This window comes from Macrobrachium rosenbergii, chromosome 56 (assembly GCF_040412425.1).
Source record: "Macrobrachium rosenbergii isolate ZJJX-2024 chromosome 56, ASM4041242v1, whole genome shotgun sequence".
Classification (NCBI taxonomy): domain Eukaryota; kingdom Metazoa; phylum Arthropoda; class Malacostraca; order Decapoda; family Palaemonidae; genus Macrobrachium; species Macrobrachium rosenbergii.
In genome coordinates, this window is record NC_089796.1 from 13935261 (window position 1) to 13949301 (window position 14041).

General features: G+C 36.4%; 1 protein-coding gene across 1 annotated transcript in view; it reads right to left on the reverse strand.

Annotated features, from left to right (window-relative positions):
* LOC136836101 (uncharacterized) overlaps positions 1–14041 on the reverse strand; it is a 48617-nt gene that overhangs the window by 22088 nt on the left and 12488 nt on the right. The window contains exon 2 of the mRNA XM_067100082.1: positions 300–514. Within this exon, the coding sequence (XP_066956183.1) occupies positions 300–473 (174 nt within the window). The 5' untranslated portion in view covers positions 474–514. The remainder of the gene's footprint in view (positions 1–299; positions 515–14041) is intronic.

Below are 14041 nucleotides of genomic sequence, written 5' to 3' on the forward strand. Positions count from 1 at the left end.
GGGAAAAGATAGAAATGATTATTATGAGGTAATTTGTAGCTATGAGACAGCTGGTAATGGGATATTATAAGAAAGAGAGAGAGAGAGAGAGAGAGAGAGAGAGAGATATCAAACCCATTTTTCTGGGGAAAAGATAGAAATGATTATTATGAGGTAAAATAGTTTGTAGCTATGAGATAGTTGGTAATGGGATATTAAAAAAGAGAGAGAGAAAGAAACTGTGAAGTTCATTTCAAGAGAGAGCAAGCGTTGACAAAGCAGAGTGTTTTCATCAATCAAAATCCGCGAATGAAGCTAACCTGTAGGCGCTGCCGAAGGTTGTGGGGAATGTTTGCGTGAAGGTACGCCGTGAGGGCAGCCTTGTGACTGTGCCAACTCTTTCGTCTTGTCGCCGCCGTCAGTAGCCGTTGTATCACTGCCAGGCATCCCGACACAAGATCCGGCGCCGGGGATACAATGCCGGCACCTGTCATTACCCTTCAGGAGAATTTTCTCTGCGGTTTGTTTGTCACGGCTGAAATGGGAGGAGAAGACTGGTGGTTAGTTCAGCATAACAACAGTAATATAAAAATGATAATTATAAATGACAGTGACAAACTAATAACAATAATTAGGAGTCTGGTACAGGCTGCAGTTGGTCACAATAAGGCCTGCAAAGCCAACGGTTTCAGCGGGAGCAAAACACCTACACAGAAGTTTCGTAACCAACACATCAAGTCATTAGCAATCTACGAACACCGGACTCTTCCAAACTTGGAAATAATTATAATAACTGATAATGTAAACATTGTTGGCAGCTTGAGATAACCCCTTCAGACAGAGACCTCTCACTTCGGTAACATCCTCAGCTAATGAAATGACAAAGTAACGGGTTCACTAAGAGACTTAAATGGCAGACGAGAACTTGTGTAGATTATTCATTATAACAATTACGTGAGGCGTGATGGAATTCTCTTCATGTTACTGGCTTATACATTACGCGGTTAATAAATAAACACTGAACAATTCAAACAAAGGAGTGATCATCTTTAATTCAGCACGGTAGAACGTGATAACGGACGAGGTGAAAGCACATTGATCAGAAAGCACATTAATCAATGTCTGATTATCATGACCAGCCTGAACCACGTTAACGTTGTCCGTTCTTGGATTAAGACCTCTCTATCAGACTCGCACCGACTACATCATCACCCCGTACCCCCTGCCACCTCTCCCCCTCTCTCTCTCTCTCTCTCTCTCTCTCTCTCTCTCTCTCTCTCTCGTTACACACACACACACACATACATATATATATATATATATATATATATATATATATATATATATATATATATATATGTACGTATGTTTGTATATATTGTGTATTGTGTGTGTCACTTAACCTAAGTTTAAAACGCAGTATTCGAACCGAAGAAAAGAAGTCTCGCAACCTGATTAAAACACTCAATGATTGGCGCCATGTAGCCAAACTTTGAAGCACTGAATTCAAGCCTACTGAACGCATCCTGTAACCTAATATGAAATCGCTGGCATCTGAATCAGAGGAAGGACTTCTAGTAGACCAACGTTATATCAGGCTAATAATATCCCTAACTAGGAAAGAGCAGCCAATGGCAGGTGTAACAGTTACATAGGGTGCAGTTTTGAGACTGACTGTACAGTACCCACCATGAGGATATGGTATGCATACAGAAGGATGGACTGTACCTGCGAAGGTCAATTTAAATTCGAAGGGGGTCGGTCTGTGCCATACTGTGGCCAGGCTACGAGTCAGGACTGTGGATAGTCTGTTTTTATTGTACTGTATAATATAAAGAAAAATGTTGAAATTTATGTCAGGGCTCAAAGCGACAATAATAATTTTCCTTGCACGGACATGACGCTTATAATGAAACTGCAAGAAAAATGTTCGGGGCTAGAGTATGTCTAAACATTATCTGGGCTAGAGTATGTCTAAACATTATCCAGGCTAGAGTATGTCTGAACATTATCAGGGCTAGAGTGTCTAAACATTATCTGGGCTAGAGTATGTCTAAACATTATCTGGGCTAGAGTATGTCTAAACATTCTCAGGGCTACAGTATGTCTAAACATTAGCTGGGCTAGAGTATGTTCAGGGCTAGAGTATGTCTAAACATTATCAGGTCTACAGTATGTCTAAACATTATCTGGGCTAGAGTATGTCTAAACATTATCTGGGCTAGAGTATGTCTAAACATTATCTGGGCTAAAGCATGTCTAAACATTATCTAGGCTAAAGCATGTCTAAACATTATCAGGGCTAGAGTATGTCTAAACATTATCTGGGCTAGAGTATGTCTAAACATTATCAGGGCTACAGTATGTCAAAACATTATCTAGGGCTGAGTATGTCTAAACATTATCAGGGCTAGAGTATGTCTAAACATTATCAGGGCTAGAGTATGTCTAAACATTATCAGGGCTAGAGTATGTCTTAACATTATCAGGGCTAGAGTATGTCTAAACATTATCAGGGCTAGAGTATGTCTAAACATTATCAGGGCTAGAGTATGTCTAAACATTATCAGGGCTTGCGTATGTCAAAACATTATCAGGGCTAGAGTATGTTCTAAACATTATCAGGGCTTGCGTATGTCTAAACATTATCAGGGCTACATTATGTCGAAGCATTATCAGGGCTAGAGTATGTCTAAACATTATCAGGGCTAGAGTATGTCTAAACATTACAGGGCTAGAGTATGTCTAAACATTATCAGGGCTAGAGTATGTCTAAACATTATCAGGGCTAGGGTATGTCCAAACATTATCGAGGCTACAGTACGTCTAAATATTATCAGGGCCAGAGTATGTCTAAACATTATCAGGGCTGTAGTGTGTCTGAACATTATCAGGGCTACAGTAAGTATAAACTTTAGCCAGGCTAGAGCATGTCTAAACATTATTAGGGCTAGAGTATGTCTAAACATTATCTAGGCTAAAGTACATCTAAATGTTATCCAGGCTAGAGTATGTCTAAACATTATCTTGGGCTAGAGTATGTCTAAACATTCAGGGCTAGAGTATCTCGAAACATTATCAGTGCTAGAGTATGTGTAAACATTATCAGGGCTAGAGTATGTCTAAACATTATCTGGCCTAGAGTATGTCTAAACATTATCAGGGCTAAAGTGTGTCTAAACATTATCTGGGCTAGAGTATCTTGAAACATTATCAGGGCTAGAGTATGTCTAAACATTAGAGGGCTAGAGCATCTCGGAACATTATCAAGGCTAGAGTATCTCTAAACATTATCAGGGCTAGAGTATGTCTAAGCATTATCTGGGCTAGAGTATCTCGAAACATTATCAGGGATAGAGTATGTCTAATATCATCAGGGCTAGAGTATGTCTAAACATTATCAGGGCTAGAGTATGTCTAAACCTTATCAAGGCTAGAGTATGTCTAAACATTATCAGTGCTAGAGTATCTCTAAACAATATCAGGGATAGAGTGTCTAAACATTATCAGGGCTAGATTATCTCTAAACATTATCAGGGGTAGAGTATCTCTAAACATTATCAGGGCTAGAGTATGTCTAAACTTTATCAAGGCTAGAGTATGTCTAAACATTATCATGGCTAGAGTATATGTCTAAACACTATCTGGGCTAGAGTATGTCAAAACATTATCAGGGCTAGGGTATGTCTAAATATTATTAGGGCTAGAGTATGTCTAAACATTATCAGGACTAGAGTATGTCTAAACATTGTCAAGGCTAGAGTATGTCTAAACACTATCTGGGCTAGAGTATGTCTAAACATTACCACCCAACGAAGAGCTATCAGGGGTACAGTATGTCTAAAAATTATCAGGCTAGAGTATGTCTAAACATTAGCATTGTCAAGGCTAGAGTATGTCTAAACACTATCTGAGCTAGAGTATGTCTAAACATTACCACCCAACGAAGAGCTATCAGGGGTACAGTATGTCTAAAAATTATCAGGCTAGAGTATGTCTAAACATTAGCCTACTAAAGCCTTTTACGAAGTATTTTTTAACAGCAGTAATCGTAATTTGTAGACATAAATGGAAATGATGAATTCACTGATGTACTTCATGAAACAGAAATAACTAATAATAAATATAAATATCATTAGTTTAGATTTAAATAAGATACATACAAAACTAAAAACTACAAGACAAAGAGAGTAAACTGCAAATAGGTCGCATCACAGAACAACCAACGTCAACTGCAAACAAAACCAGGGGGGAGCGATGCGCAGATTAAGGACAGGGACCACCACCGAGTTGTACCGCAGGGGTGATTACTGGGAAGGGGTGTACTCCCCAAAAGGGCCTTTTGTAGCGTTTAATATAGGAGATAAAGACCATGATGCTGTGTAAATATCTAAAATAGAGTAAATATCTAAAGTAGAGTGACAAAAGCAGAAAGGCAATTTCGCAATTTGCTGTACAGTACACACCTTATGACATTTAATGATAGCCACAGAAAGTTAGACATTTAAAAATGATCCATTCAACATTCATGTAAATTAAGTACGGAGAGAAATTCCGGAACACTGTACTGGTGAAAAGTTTTTGTTTCTGAAATTTATATATAAAAACGTGTGTATATATATAATATATGTATATATAGTGTATATATATATATATATATATATATATATATATATATATATATATATATATATACATTACTGTATACACACACACGTGTGTACCAAGAGCCACAGAGGCCAAGACTTAAGCTCTCTAGTCACTCGACTACTTTCCGCTACTTGATGCGTCTCTGTTTGGTCTATATGCAAGGCATCTGCTTTTTAATACAGTATATGTGGTAAAATCTAGTTTCTTCTAGATTTAGATAGACCCTCGAGATATGGATACAGAGCTCTTCTGTATGCTGACTGTACCGCCTGGTCTTTTCAGCTGTATAATGATCATTCTTGTCACAGTGCGCTTGCAACGAAAGGTTACATAATAATTCACCAGACCAGAGATTTATGTATCCGAAGTCAAGCATGTGTCGAACAACATCAAAGTGGTCTGATAACACAATTTATGGTAAGATACGAATTCCAAGATTAACATCTTCAGGGGAAAGAATGAGAGACGAAACGGATAATCTGCGTGTATATAAAAACAGGGTCGATGCTTCCTACTTGTCATTAATCTGAGAACTTATTCTACTTGGCAAGCATCGTACTACAGAAGGGCTCTTCTGATTATCATTGCAGTTCTTGTGACCGACTCATCTTTCACACTTTGTCGGGTTTATGTTGCTGATGTTCCTTGGCGGCATTGCGTTGTTGCCCATGTGGACAATGTTGCTGATGTGGCTGTTATTGCTAAAGATAACTGTGTTATTGTTGTTGTAGTACCTGTGGATGATGATGTTTCTGTGAACAACGTTGTTGGTATTGTAGCTCAAGGGAATTCTTTTGTTGGGGCTCAAGCGGATAGCGACCTTGTTCCTCATGGTTAATACTGTTGTTCGTGCCATTCTTATTGAAAATATTTTTGACGATTTTTTGGTATCAGCACCGATGGTTTTGGGGCGTCTTAGTGTCATAAAGCCGTCCAGTTTTAATAAAGAGCTTTTTAAAAATTTAATTTTATAATTTTATTTCATCCAGGTCGGAAGAAAACGAGAAAAGGCGCGTAGAGGGGAGGGGGTGAGGTGGGAGAATGGAGCATTTGAGAGAGAGAGAGAGAGAGAGAGAGAGAGAGAGAGAGAGAGAGAGAGAGGAGAGAGAGGGAAGAGAAATAGCTGAGATAATCACATTTATTTATTTGTTTACGTTCCTAACACCTGCTCTGTAAACAAGTCTGCCTAAGAGGTGGGGATTATAAATTTTGTGAATAATGATATTCATATACATTTATTCTGTGTTTGCCTGAAGGACAATAGCATAGACCTTTATTGTGTGATTTTCTACAAGATCTTGAGCACTGCTGTCAACACTTTGGTGTAAATTCGTAAAATATATGAAGCAGAAAGTGTTGTGGAAGATTTCTGACTAGGGACTGTCCTTGATTCAGAAGTCAAAGAGGGACAATGTTTTATATATATATATATATATTATATATATATATATATATATATATATATATATATATATATATATATGTGTGTGTGTGTGTGTGTGTGTGTGTGTATACAAATTTATATAAATGTATAGATAATATATATATATATATATATATATATATATATATATATATATATATATATATATATATATATGTTGTATTTATATTTGTATGTGTGTGCGTATTTTGTACCTCTAAACCAAACCAGCGCTTATCTTCTCGATCAGCTGCTGGTACAAAGCAGTCACATTTTAATAATACGTACTGCCTCCCTATAATTGACATGAATAGAATGAGGCTTTGCTGATTCAAAACTGTGAAAATAATCATTTATAAAAAACCTCCTCCCTCTCTCTCTCTCTCTCTCTCTCTCTCTCTCTCTCTCTCTCTCTCTCTCTTCTCTCTATATCTCTGTATATATATTAGTATATATATATATATAATTTATATATATATATATATATATATATATATATATATATATATATATATATAGATAGATAGATAGATTTGCCCAGATGGAAAGAGAAATGGAGTAATACTGTAGTATATAACGAAACGAAGACAGTTAAGTATACCTTAGTTTTACCAGACCACTGAGCTGATTAACAGCTCTCCTAGGCTGGCCCGAAGGATTAGACTTATTTTACGTAGCTAAGAACCAGTTGGTTACTTAGCAACGGACCTACAGCTTATTGGGGAATCCGGAACCATTATAGCGAGAAATGAATTTCTATCACCAGAAATAAATTCCTTTTTAACTCTTCATCAGCCGGTCGCAGGAATTGAACTCCGGCCCATCGAGTGACAGTCTGAAGCTCAACCGACTCGGCCAACAAAGGGCAACGAAAAGTGACATAAGGGATGTACGAAAACTACTGGGATGAAAACATAAAACCAAGCACAGGATAAATTTCAAGAACAGGTACTGCAATAGTTATGACAACAGAACAGGCAGAACGGGATAGAGCAAACTCTGTGGATAGAAAATACAGTGGAAAGAGAAGCAGTAATATAGGATAAACCAAGGGAGCAAAACAAATTGGGATATTGGCTTATTAACCGACATTAGAACTTTATCTCGCCTCTGTGCAAAACCTATTCTTCAGGGACCTCAGTGCAAGAGTATATGTGTGTGTGTATGAGAGAGAGAGATTCCTGACCAAGGCACAGCTGCGACTTCTAGTCCCGATCCCAATTTGATTTCTCAGTTCAGATATCATTGCTCCATTCTTCTTCTAGTTCGGGATAACAAGCGGCAAGGACGTTCATCCTTTACTTCAAAACTGTCAATTTAGACCTCGATCGGTGTCATGCTCGCCCTCTCACTCTTGAGTGTGAGGTGGCGTTCATGAACGAGTGGGTCGGTTAAACAGTAACTTCCGCTGAAGGGCTGTAATTTCTGACAGATGTGATCAAAATGTCATTTCTGAAAGTCACTGGAATGATTCGAATTAAAAGGATGCAGTGTTCACTTTTAACTGAGAAAGGACGAAAATAACTCCAAAGGGATTTTCCTCACGCTTTTATCTTTTCGACGATTTCTGGTATTTTTGGTTGAGCAGACAAAACATTCATTGACTTCGTTGACCGGACGACCAGTAGCTCAGCAAGCTTGTTCTATATATATATATGCATATATATATATATATATATATATATATATATATATATATATATATATCTGTTTATATATATGTATATATGTGTGTTTATATATATACATATATATATAAATATAAATATATATATATATATATATATATATATATATATATATATATACAGTATACACATATATATATACAGTATATATATATACATATATATAAATATATATCCATACATTAAACATATCCATACATACATACATGCGTGCAAACACTTCCGTCTTGTCTCCTACAACCCTCTCTTTAAAAGGCGGAAATGGTTCATTCGGCAGATGATTAGCGAGTTAACAGGTGTCCTTTGAAAGTAAATCTTACTTTGCAAAGTAGATCGATTTGATCAATCGAAAAAAGTATCCCAAAAATTTAAAAATACAAAATATTCAGGAAACAGATAAGAAACAAGTGGATAACAGAAAACCAATACGTTTAGGAGATAAAAGGAGCACGAGAATTTGGACGAATAAAAAAAAAAAAACACAATGGATTGGACGATTTCTTTGATTCTGCACGTGGTCTTTTCGGTGCCACCTGTGCCCAATTAGAGAAGGTGGACATCCCCCTCTCCCCTCACTACAGGTGGGTCCTGGGACCCAGAGTGACCCACTCACTTTGGAAATGGTCTCGCCACTCTTCCAGTAAATGACATTTGTGCCCAAAATGAAATGGTAAAAGTAAAAATTCTACACCAAACTTTGAAAACTGAAATTGCATTGAAGTTTTACATGATCTAAGGAATCGTACCATACAAATATACGTTTAAAGAATAAACTCTTAAATACTTGCAATATATACATGTGTATACATATATATAATTTATATATACATATATATATTTATATATACACATACATATGTATATATGTTATATATATGTATGTGTATACATGTATATATATACGTGTATATATATATATATACACATACGAGTATATGTAAAAGTATAAAGTATACACATGGATGTGTGCATATATATAAAGCACGCAAGCCAAACAGCTCAAGAACTTATATAGAACCGTATATATATACGTATTCGTCCTTGAAGAAGCACCATGATAGCGTTTTCCTGAGAGTATATACGTCTTAAATTTCTTAGATGGTAAAACAAGTATATATAATATGGTTGGAATTATATATGAGCAGATGGAAGATATATGTATATATATATATATATATATATATATATCGATAATATATACATCAGGAACATACGAGGCATGTGCAAGACTGAGAATCAATAAAGTATACAATATCGTGAATGTGCACACATCAGCAAATAGCAAGCACGCGTAAGAACGTAAACAGCTCAAGAACTTAATTAGAGAACCGTCGTAAAATTTTAACGTATTCGTCCTTGAAGAAGACCAAGGATACGAAAGCCGTTTCAACCAGAGAGTCATAGCAGGCACCACCATCTTTTTTACGTCTTGTTTAAACTTAGTTTTAGAGTTTTGGTATTTTTTCGTTAACAACTTTAGTTTGTATTATTGTATTTTTTAATATTTGTTGGTATTTTTTAAGGAAGAATTGACAACATTTTGTTGTAATTTGGATCTTCATCCTTATCGGAGCCCAGAGGTTTTATTCTGTTCTGTCCTTCTTTGGCATTTAAGATTTCCGCAGAGGAGTCAGAGAGAGTGTATGTGTATGTGTGTGTGTGTGTGTGTGTGTGTGTGTGTGTGTGTATGTATGTCTCAGAATTTACTGGTCATTTTACCAGATACATATGTAATTGTAAGAGCCACAGTGTCCTCTTTAACTCTCGAATTGCGTTTTTTGGATGCGCTTTGTCACGCAAAGCCTTAAGATCCAAGTGCAAGAAATATGAAGAAATTATGACGTCCGGTAGCGGGAAACGAACCCGGGTCCCCTAATCAAAACGAGGTCCCATTGTCTGACCTGACTACGAGAAGGATAAAAGTCTGTTGCCTCTCGTACATACATACACCTATCATTTTCAGATATATGTATTAGAGCTGGAATAGACCCATCCTCACCATCGTAACCAAGTGGACAATCGATTTTTATTGCTTTTTAGGCTGAAATATATATGTAGAATCTACTGGTCACTTATTCAGTTTCTCTTATAATCATTTATATCTAGTGTGATCACTCTCCCTCTCTCTCTCTCTCACATTGTAGTTCCTTTATATTTATTTAATCTTTCGAATATTCATTTATAGCTAACATGGTAGGTCTCTCTCTCTCTCAAGAGCCCGTGTCAGCATAAGGCTGACTTTATGTAAGACTATGACTCACTCATCTCTCTTTCTCTCTGTAATTGTAGTTCTTTTATATTTATTTAAAATCTTTCGTATAATCATTTAAAGCTGTTGTGATTAGCTCTCTCTCTCTCTCTCTCTCTCTCTCTCTCTTAAGAGCTCTTGCCAGTATAAGGGTGGCTTAGTCTAAGGCTACGACACACTCTCTCTCTATAATTGTAGCTCCTTTATATTTCTTTAATGTTTTGTATAATCATTTGTAGCTGTTATGATAGCGCTCTCTCTCTTTCTCTCATGTTTTACTTTTCATGTTATTCTCCATACATTCTTCTAATCTGCGACCTCCCTCTCTCTCTGATGGAAAAGGATTGTACGATTATCACTTCTTAAGATAAAGTCCTCTTAAAATAACGAAAAGCCTCTTTTATTTCGAGAGGCTTTTCGTTATTAGAATGATGAAAAGCCTCTCTAAGTAGAATAAAAAAAAAAAAAACTACAGCTTCGTTATTCCCAAGCACGCCACCCAAGCAAAAACATCGCTATCGATCTCGGCCCTAAATTCGAACCGGCTGTTGACCCACCTGGTCGGGTCGAGCGTCGACTGATCGATTCCCGATACTGGATTACTCCGAATACTATCGGCACTGTCATAAACGCCTACGTTGCTTGTTATTATCGTTGTTATTTATAATGACCATACATTATTATGAAAAATTATCGTTATGAGTCATTATTATTATGACTATAATTACAGTATTATTTCCGAAACGGAGAAAACGCATTTCAGGCGTCTGTAAAGGGAACAACGTTACTGAGTGTGAAGATGACGATGCACTCTTATGGACAATTACTATTATTACTTTTATATTATTACTGGAGCAGCAAATCCACAGTTATGTATATGTACATATATTTAAAGATAAATCAGTACAGATAGCTTTCGAGAACTACAGATTGAAAAGAGGAACCGAACAAGTTCCCGAAAGCTATCTATAGGCCTACTGATTTATCTTTTAAATATATGTACATATACATAACTGTGGATTTGCTTCTCCATTTTAAGACTCATGCTACTATGAGCATATTTTAATTATTATTATTATTATTATTATTATTATTATTATTATTATTATTATTATTATTATTATTATGCATTCATTCTCGTATAACAAACCAAAAGTCTATGAACCAGAATGACAAACTTCCTCAGAATAATATGCGTCATGAGATAGTAGTAGTAGTAGTAGTAGTAGTAGTAGTAGTAGTAGTAGTAGTAGTAGTATGACTACTTAAAGACGCAAACAGTCATACTGCCTGAAGACGCAACACCGTCAACGTGAAAGACGCAACATTTACGTAGAAAGACGCAAACACTCATACGTAGAAAGGCAAACACTGGGTCATACGTAGAAAAAAACACTGTCATACGTACGCAACACTGTCATACGTAGAAAGAGAACACTGTCATACGTAGAAAGACGCAAAATACCGTCATACGTAGAAAGACGCAAACACTGTCATACGTAGAAAGACGCAAACACTGTCATACGTAGAAAGACGCAAACACTGTCATACGTAGAAAGACGCAAACACTGTCATACGTAGAAAGACGCAAACACTGTCATACGTAAACACTGTCATATGTAGAAAGAGCAAACAGGGAAAGGCCATTACGTAGAAAGACGCAAACAGAACATAGAACATTAAAGTAACACCTAATCAGTAAAAATTATTTTCATGAGAGAGAGAGAGAGAGAGAGAGAGAGAGAGTATGTGTGACGACCTTCCTCATACCTCCCGTCCCTAATAATGTCCGCTCACATTCACAATAGACATATCGTAAACAGCATTACATGAAATTGGAATGGCAAGAGCATAAAATACGCATTAAAAATGGAAATGAGTCAAGTGACAAAGTTATATCTTACCATGACATGGAACTCATTATATAGGTTATTAGGTTTGTTTATGTTTGTGAATTTTTTGAATATATATATATATATATATATATATATATATATATATATATATATATATATATATATATATATATATATATATTTATATATTTGTGTACTGTACATACGTAAGCAAATGTTACATGGTGTCATAAATTCTTCCTATACATAGTCAAACGAACATCAAAAATGTAAAACGTTTTGGGAATAAAAGTAACATGACCAGACAGTATTAGTGACCTGGAGAAAAAGGCTCGAAAAATACCAAGAGAAAGGTGAGGCCACCTGGCTGACGTAGAGCGCACCAGAAATTTCTGGTTTCTCTCGAAATTTTCGGAAAAGTTAAAAAAAGAGTTATAGCTCCGAGGGATGCCATTTACCTGTATCATGACTGGCAAGCGTTGTTGCCTGCGACGGTCCATACTCATCGTTAACGTATAATCAAGCGTAGTAATTTAGGCCTGCAACCAAACCTTTTCTGAAGGTAATCACAGGTAAGAAAGTTTGATATGAGAATGTTCAAAATAATCCATTTTTTAAGGACAATCAGATGTGAGAAATCATAATGTAAGATAACGTATCGAGAACTTTTCCCATTAGAAATGAGGGCAAGAAGCTTTAGGGTAATAAATAATGCAAGCTTGCGTTGCCAGTAAATGTTATCAAGGGGAGAGAGAGAGAGAGAGAGAGAGGAGAGGAGAGAGAGAGAGAGAGAGAGAGAGAGAGAGAGAGAGTGATGTCAAGTCTTAAGAAACCAATGGTCGAGACGATTCACCTTGAAGAATAAACGATTAATGTGACTAAGGCTTGATAACGATTTCATTCCGGAAAATAAAATTAATATTAATCAAGATGAAAGCACATTATTATGGAACTTGAAAAAACTATAGACCTTTTAATTAGCAGTTTCCAAAATGCGAGGACAGAGAACGAAACGGAGTAACGCTGACTACAAATTCTTTTTCCAATATTTCCACAAACGTATCATCGACAATGAAAAATGGTTGGGGAATAAAAGGTAACATGACCAGATAGTATTAATAATAGTAACAAGAAAAAAACCCGTTTAAAACGTACCAAGAGAAATGTGAGGCCACCTGGCTGGCGTAGAGCGTACCAGAAATTTCTGGTTTCTCTCGAAATTTTCGGAAAACAGTAAAAAAAAAAAAATGATAGCTCCGAGGGATGCCGATTACCTGTATCATGATTGGCAGGCGTTGTTGCATGTAGTGGTCCATACTCATCGTTAACGTATAATCAAGCGTAGTAATTTAGGCCTTGCAAACCTTTCGTAGGAAATGCCTTGCAACCCTATCGAAGGCAATGACAGGTAAGAAAGTTTGATATGAGAATGTTAAAAAAAATCCATTTTTTAAGGACAATCGATGTGAGAAATCATAATGTAAGATAACGTATCGAGAACTTTTCCCATTAGAAATGAGGACATGAAGCTTTAGGGTAATAAATAATGCACGCTTGCGTTGCCAGTAAATGTTATCAAGGGGAGAGAGAGAGAGAGAGAGAGAGAGAGAGAGAGAGAGAGAGAGAGAGAGAGAGAGAGAGGAAGGGACAGTCTTTCTTGAGAAACCAATAGTCGAGACGATTCAATTCTTGAAGAATAAACGATTAATGTGACTCAAGGTCAGATAACGATTTCATTCCTGAAGAATAAAAAATGAATATTAATCAAGATGAAAGCACATTAATTATGGAACTTGAAAACTAGACCTTTAATTAAGCAAGTTTCCAAAATGCGAGGACAGAGAACGAAAACGGAGTAAACGCTGACTACAAATTCTTCCAATATTTGGCCAAACACACCAACAATGAAAAATGGTTGGGGAATAAAAAGGAACATGACCAGATGGTATTAATAATAGTAACTAAAAAAAAAAAACGTTTAAAACGTACCAAGAGAAATGTGAGGCTACCTGGCTGACGTAGAGCGTACCAGAAATTTCTGGTTTCTCTCGGAAATTTTCGGAAGACAGTTAAAAAAAGTTATAGCTCCGAGCGATGCCGATTACCTGTATCGTGATTGGCAGACGTTGTTGCCTGCAACGGTCCATACTCATCTTTAACGTATGATCAAGTGCAATAACTTAGGCCTTGCAACCCC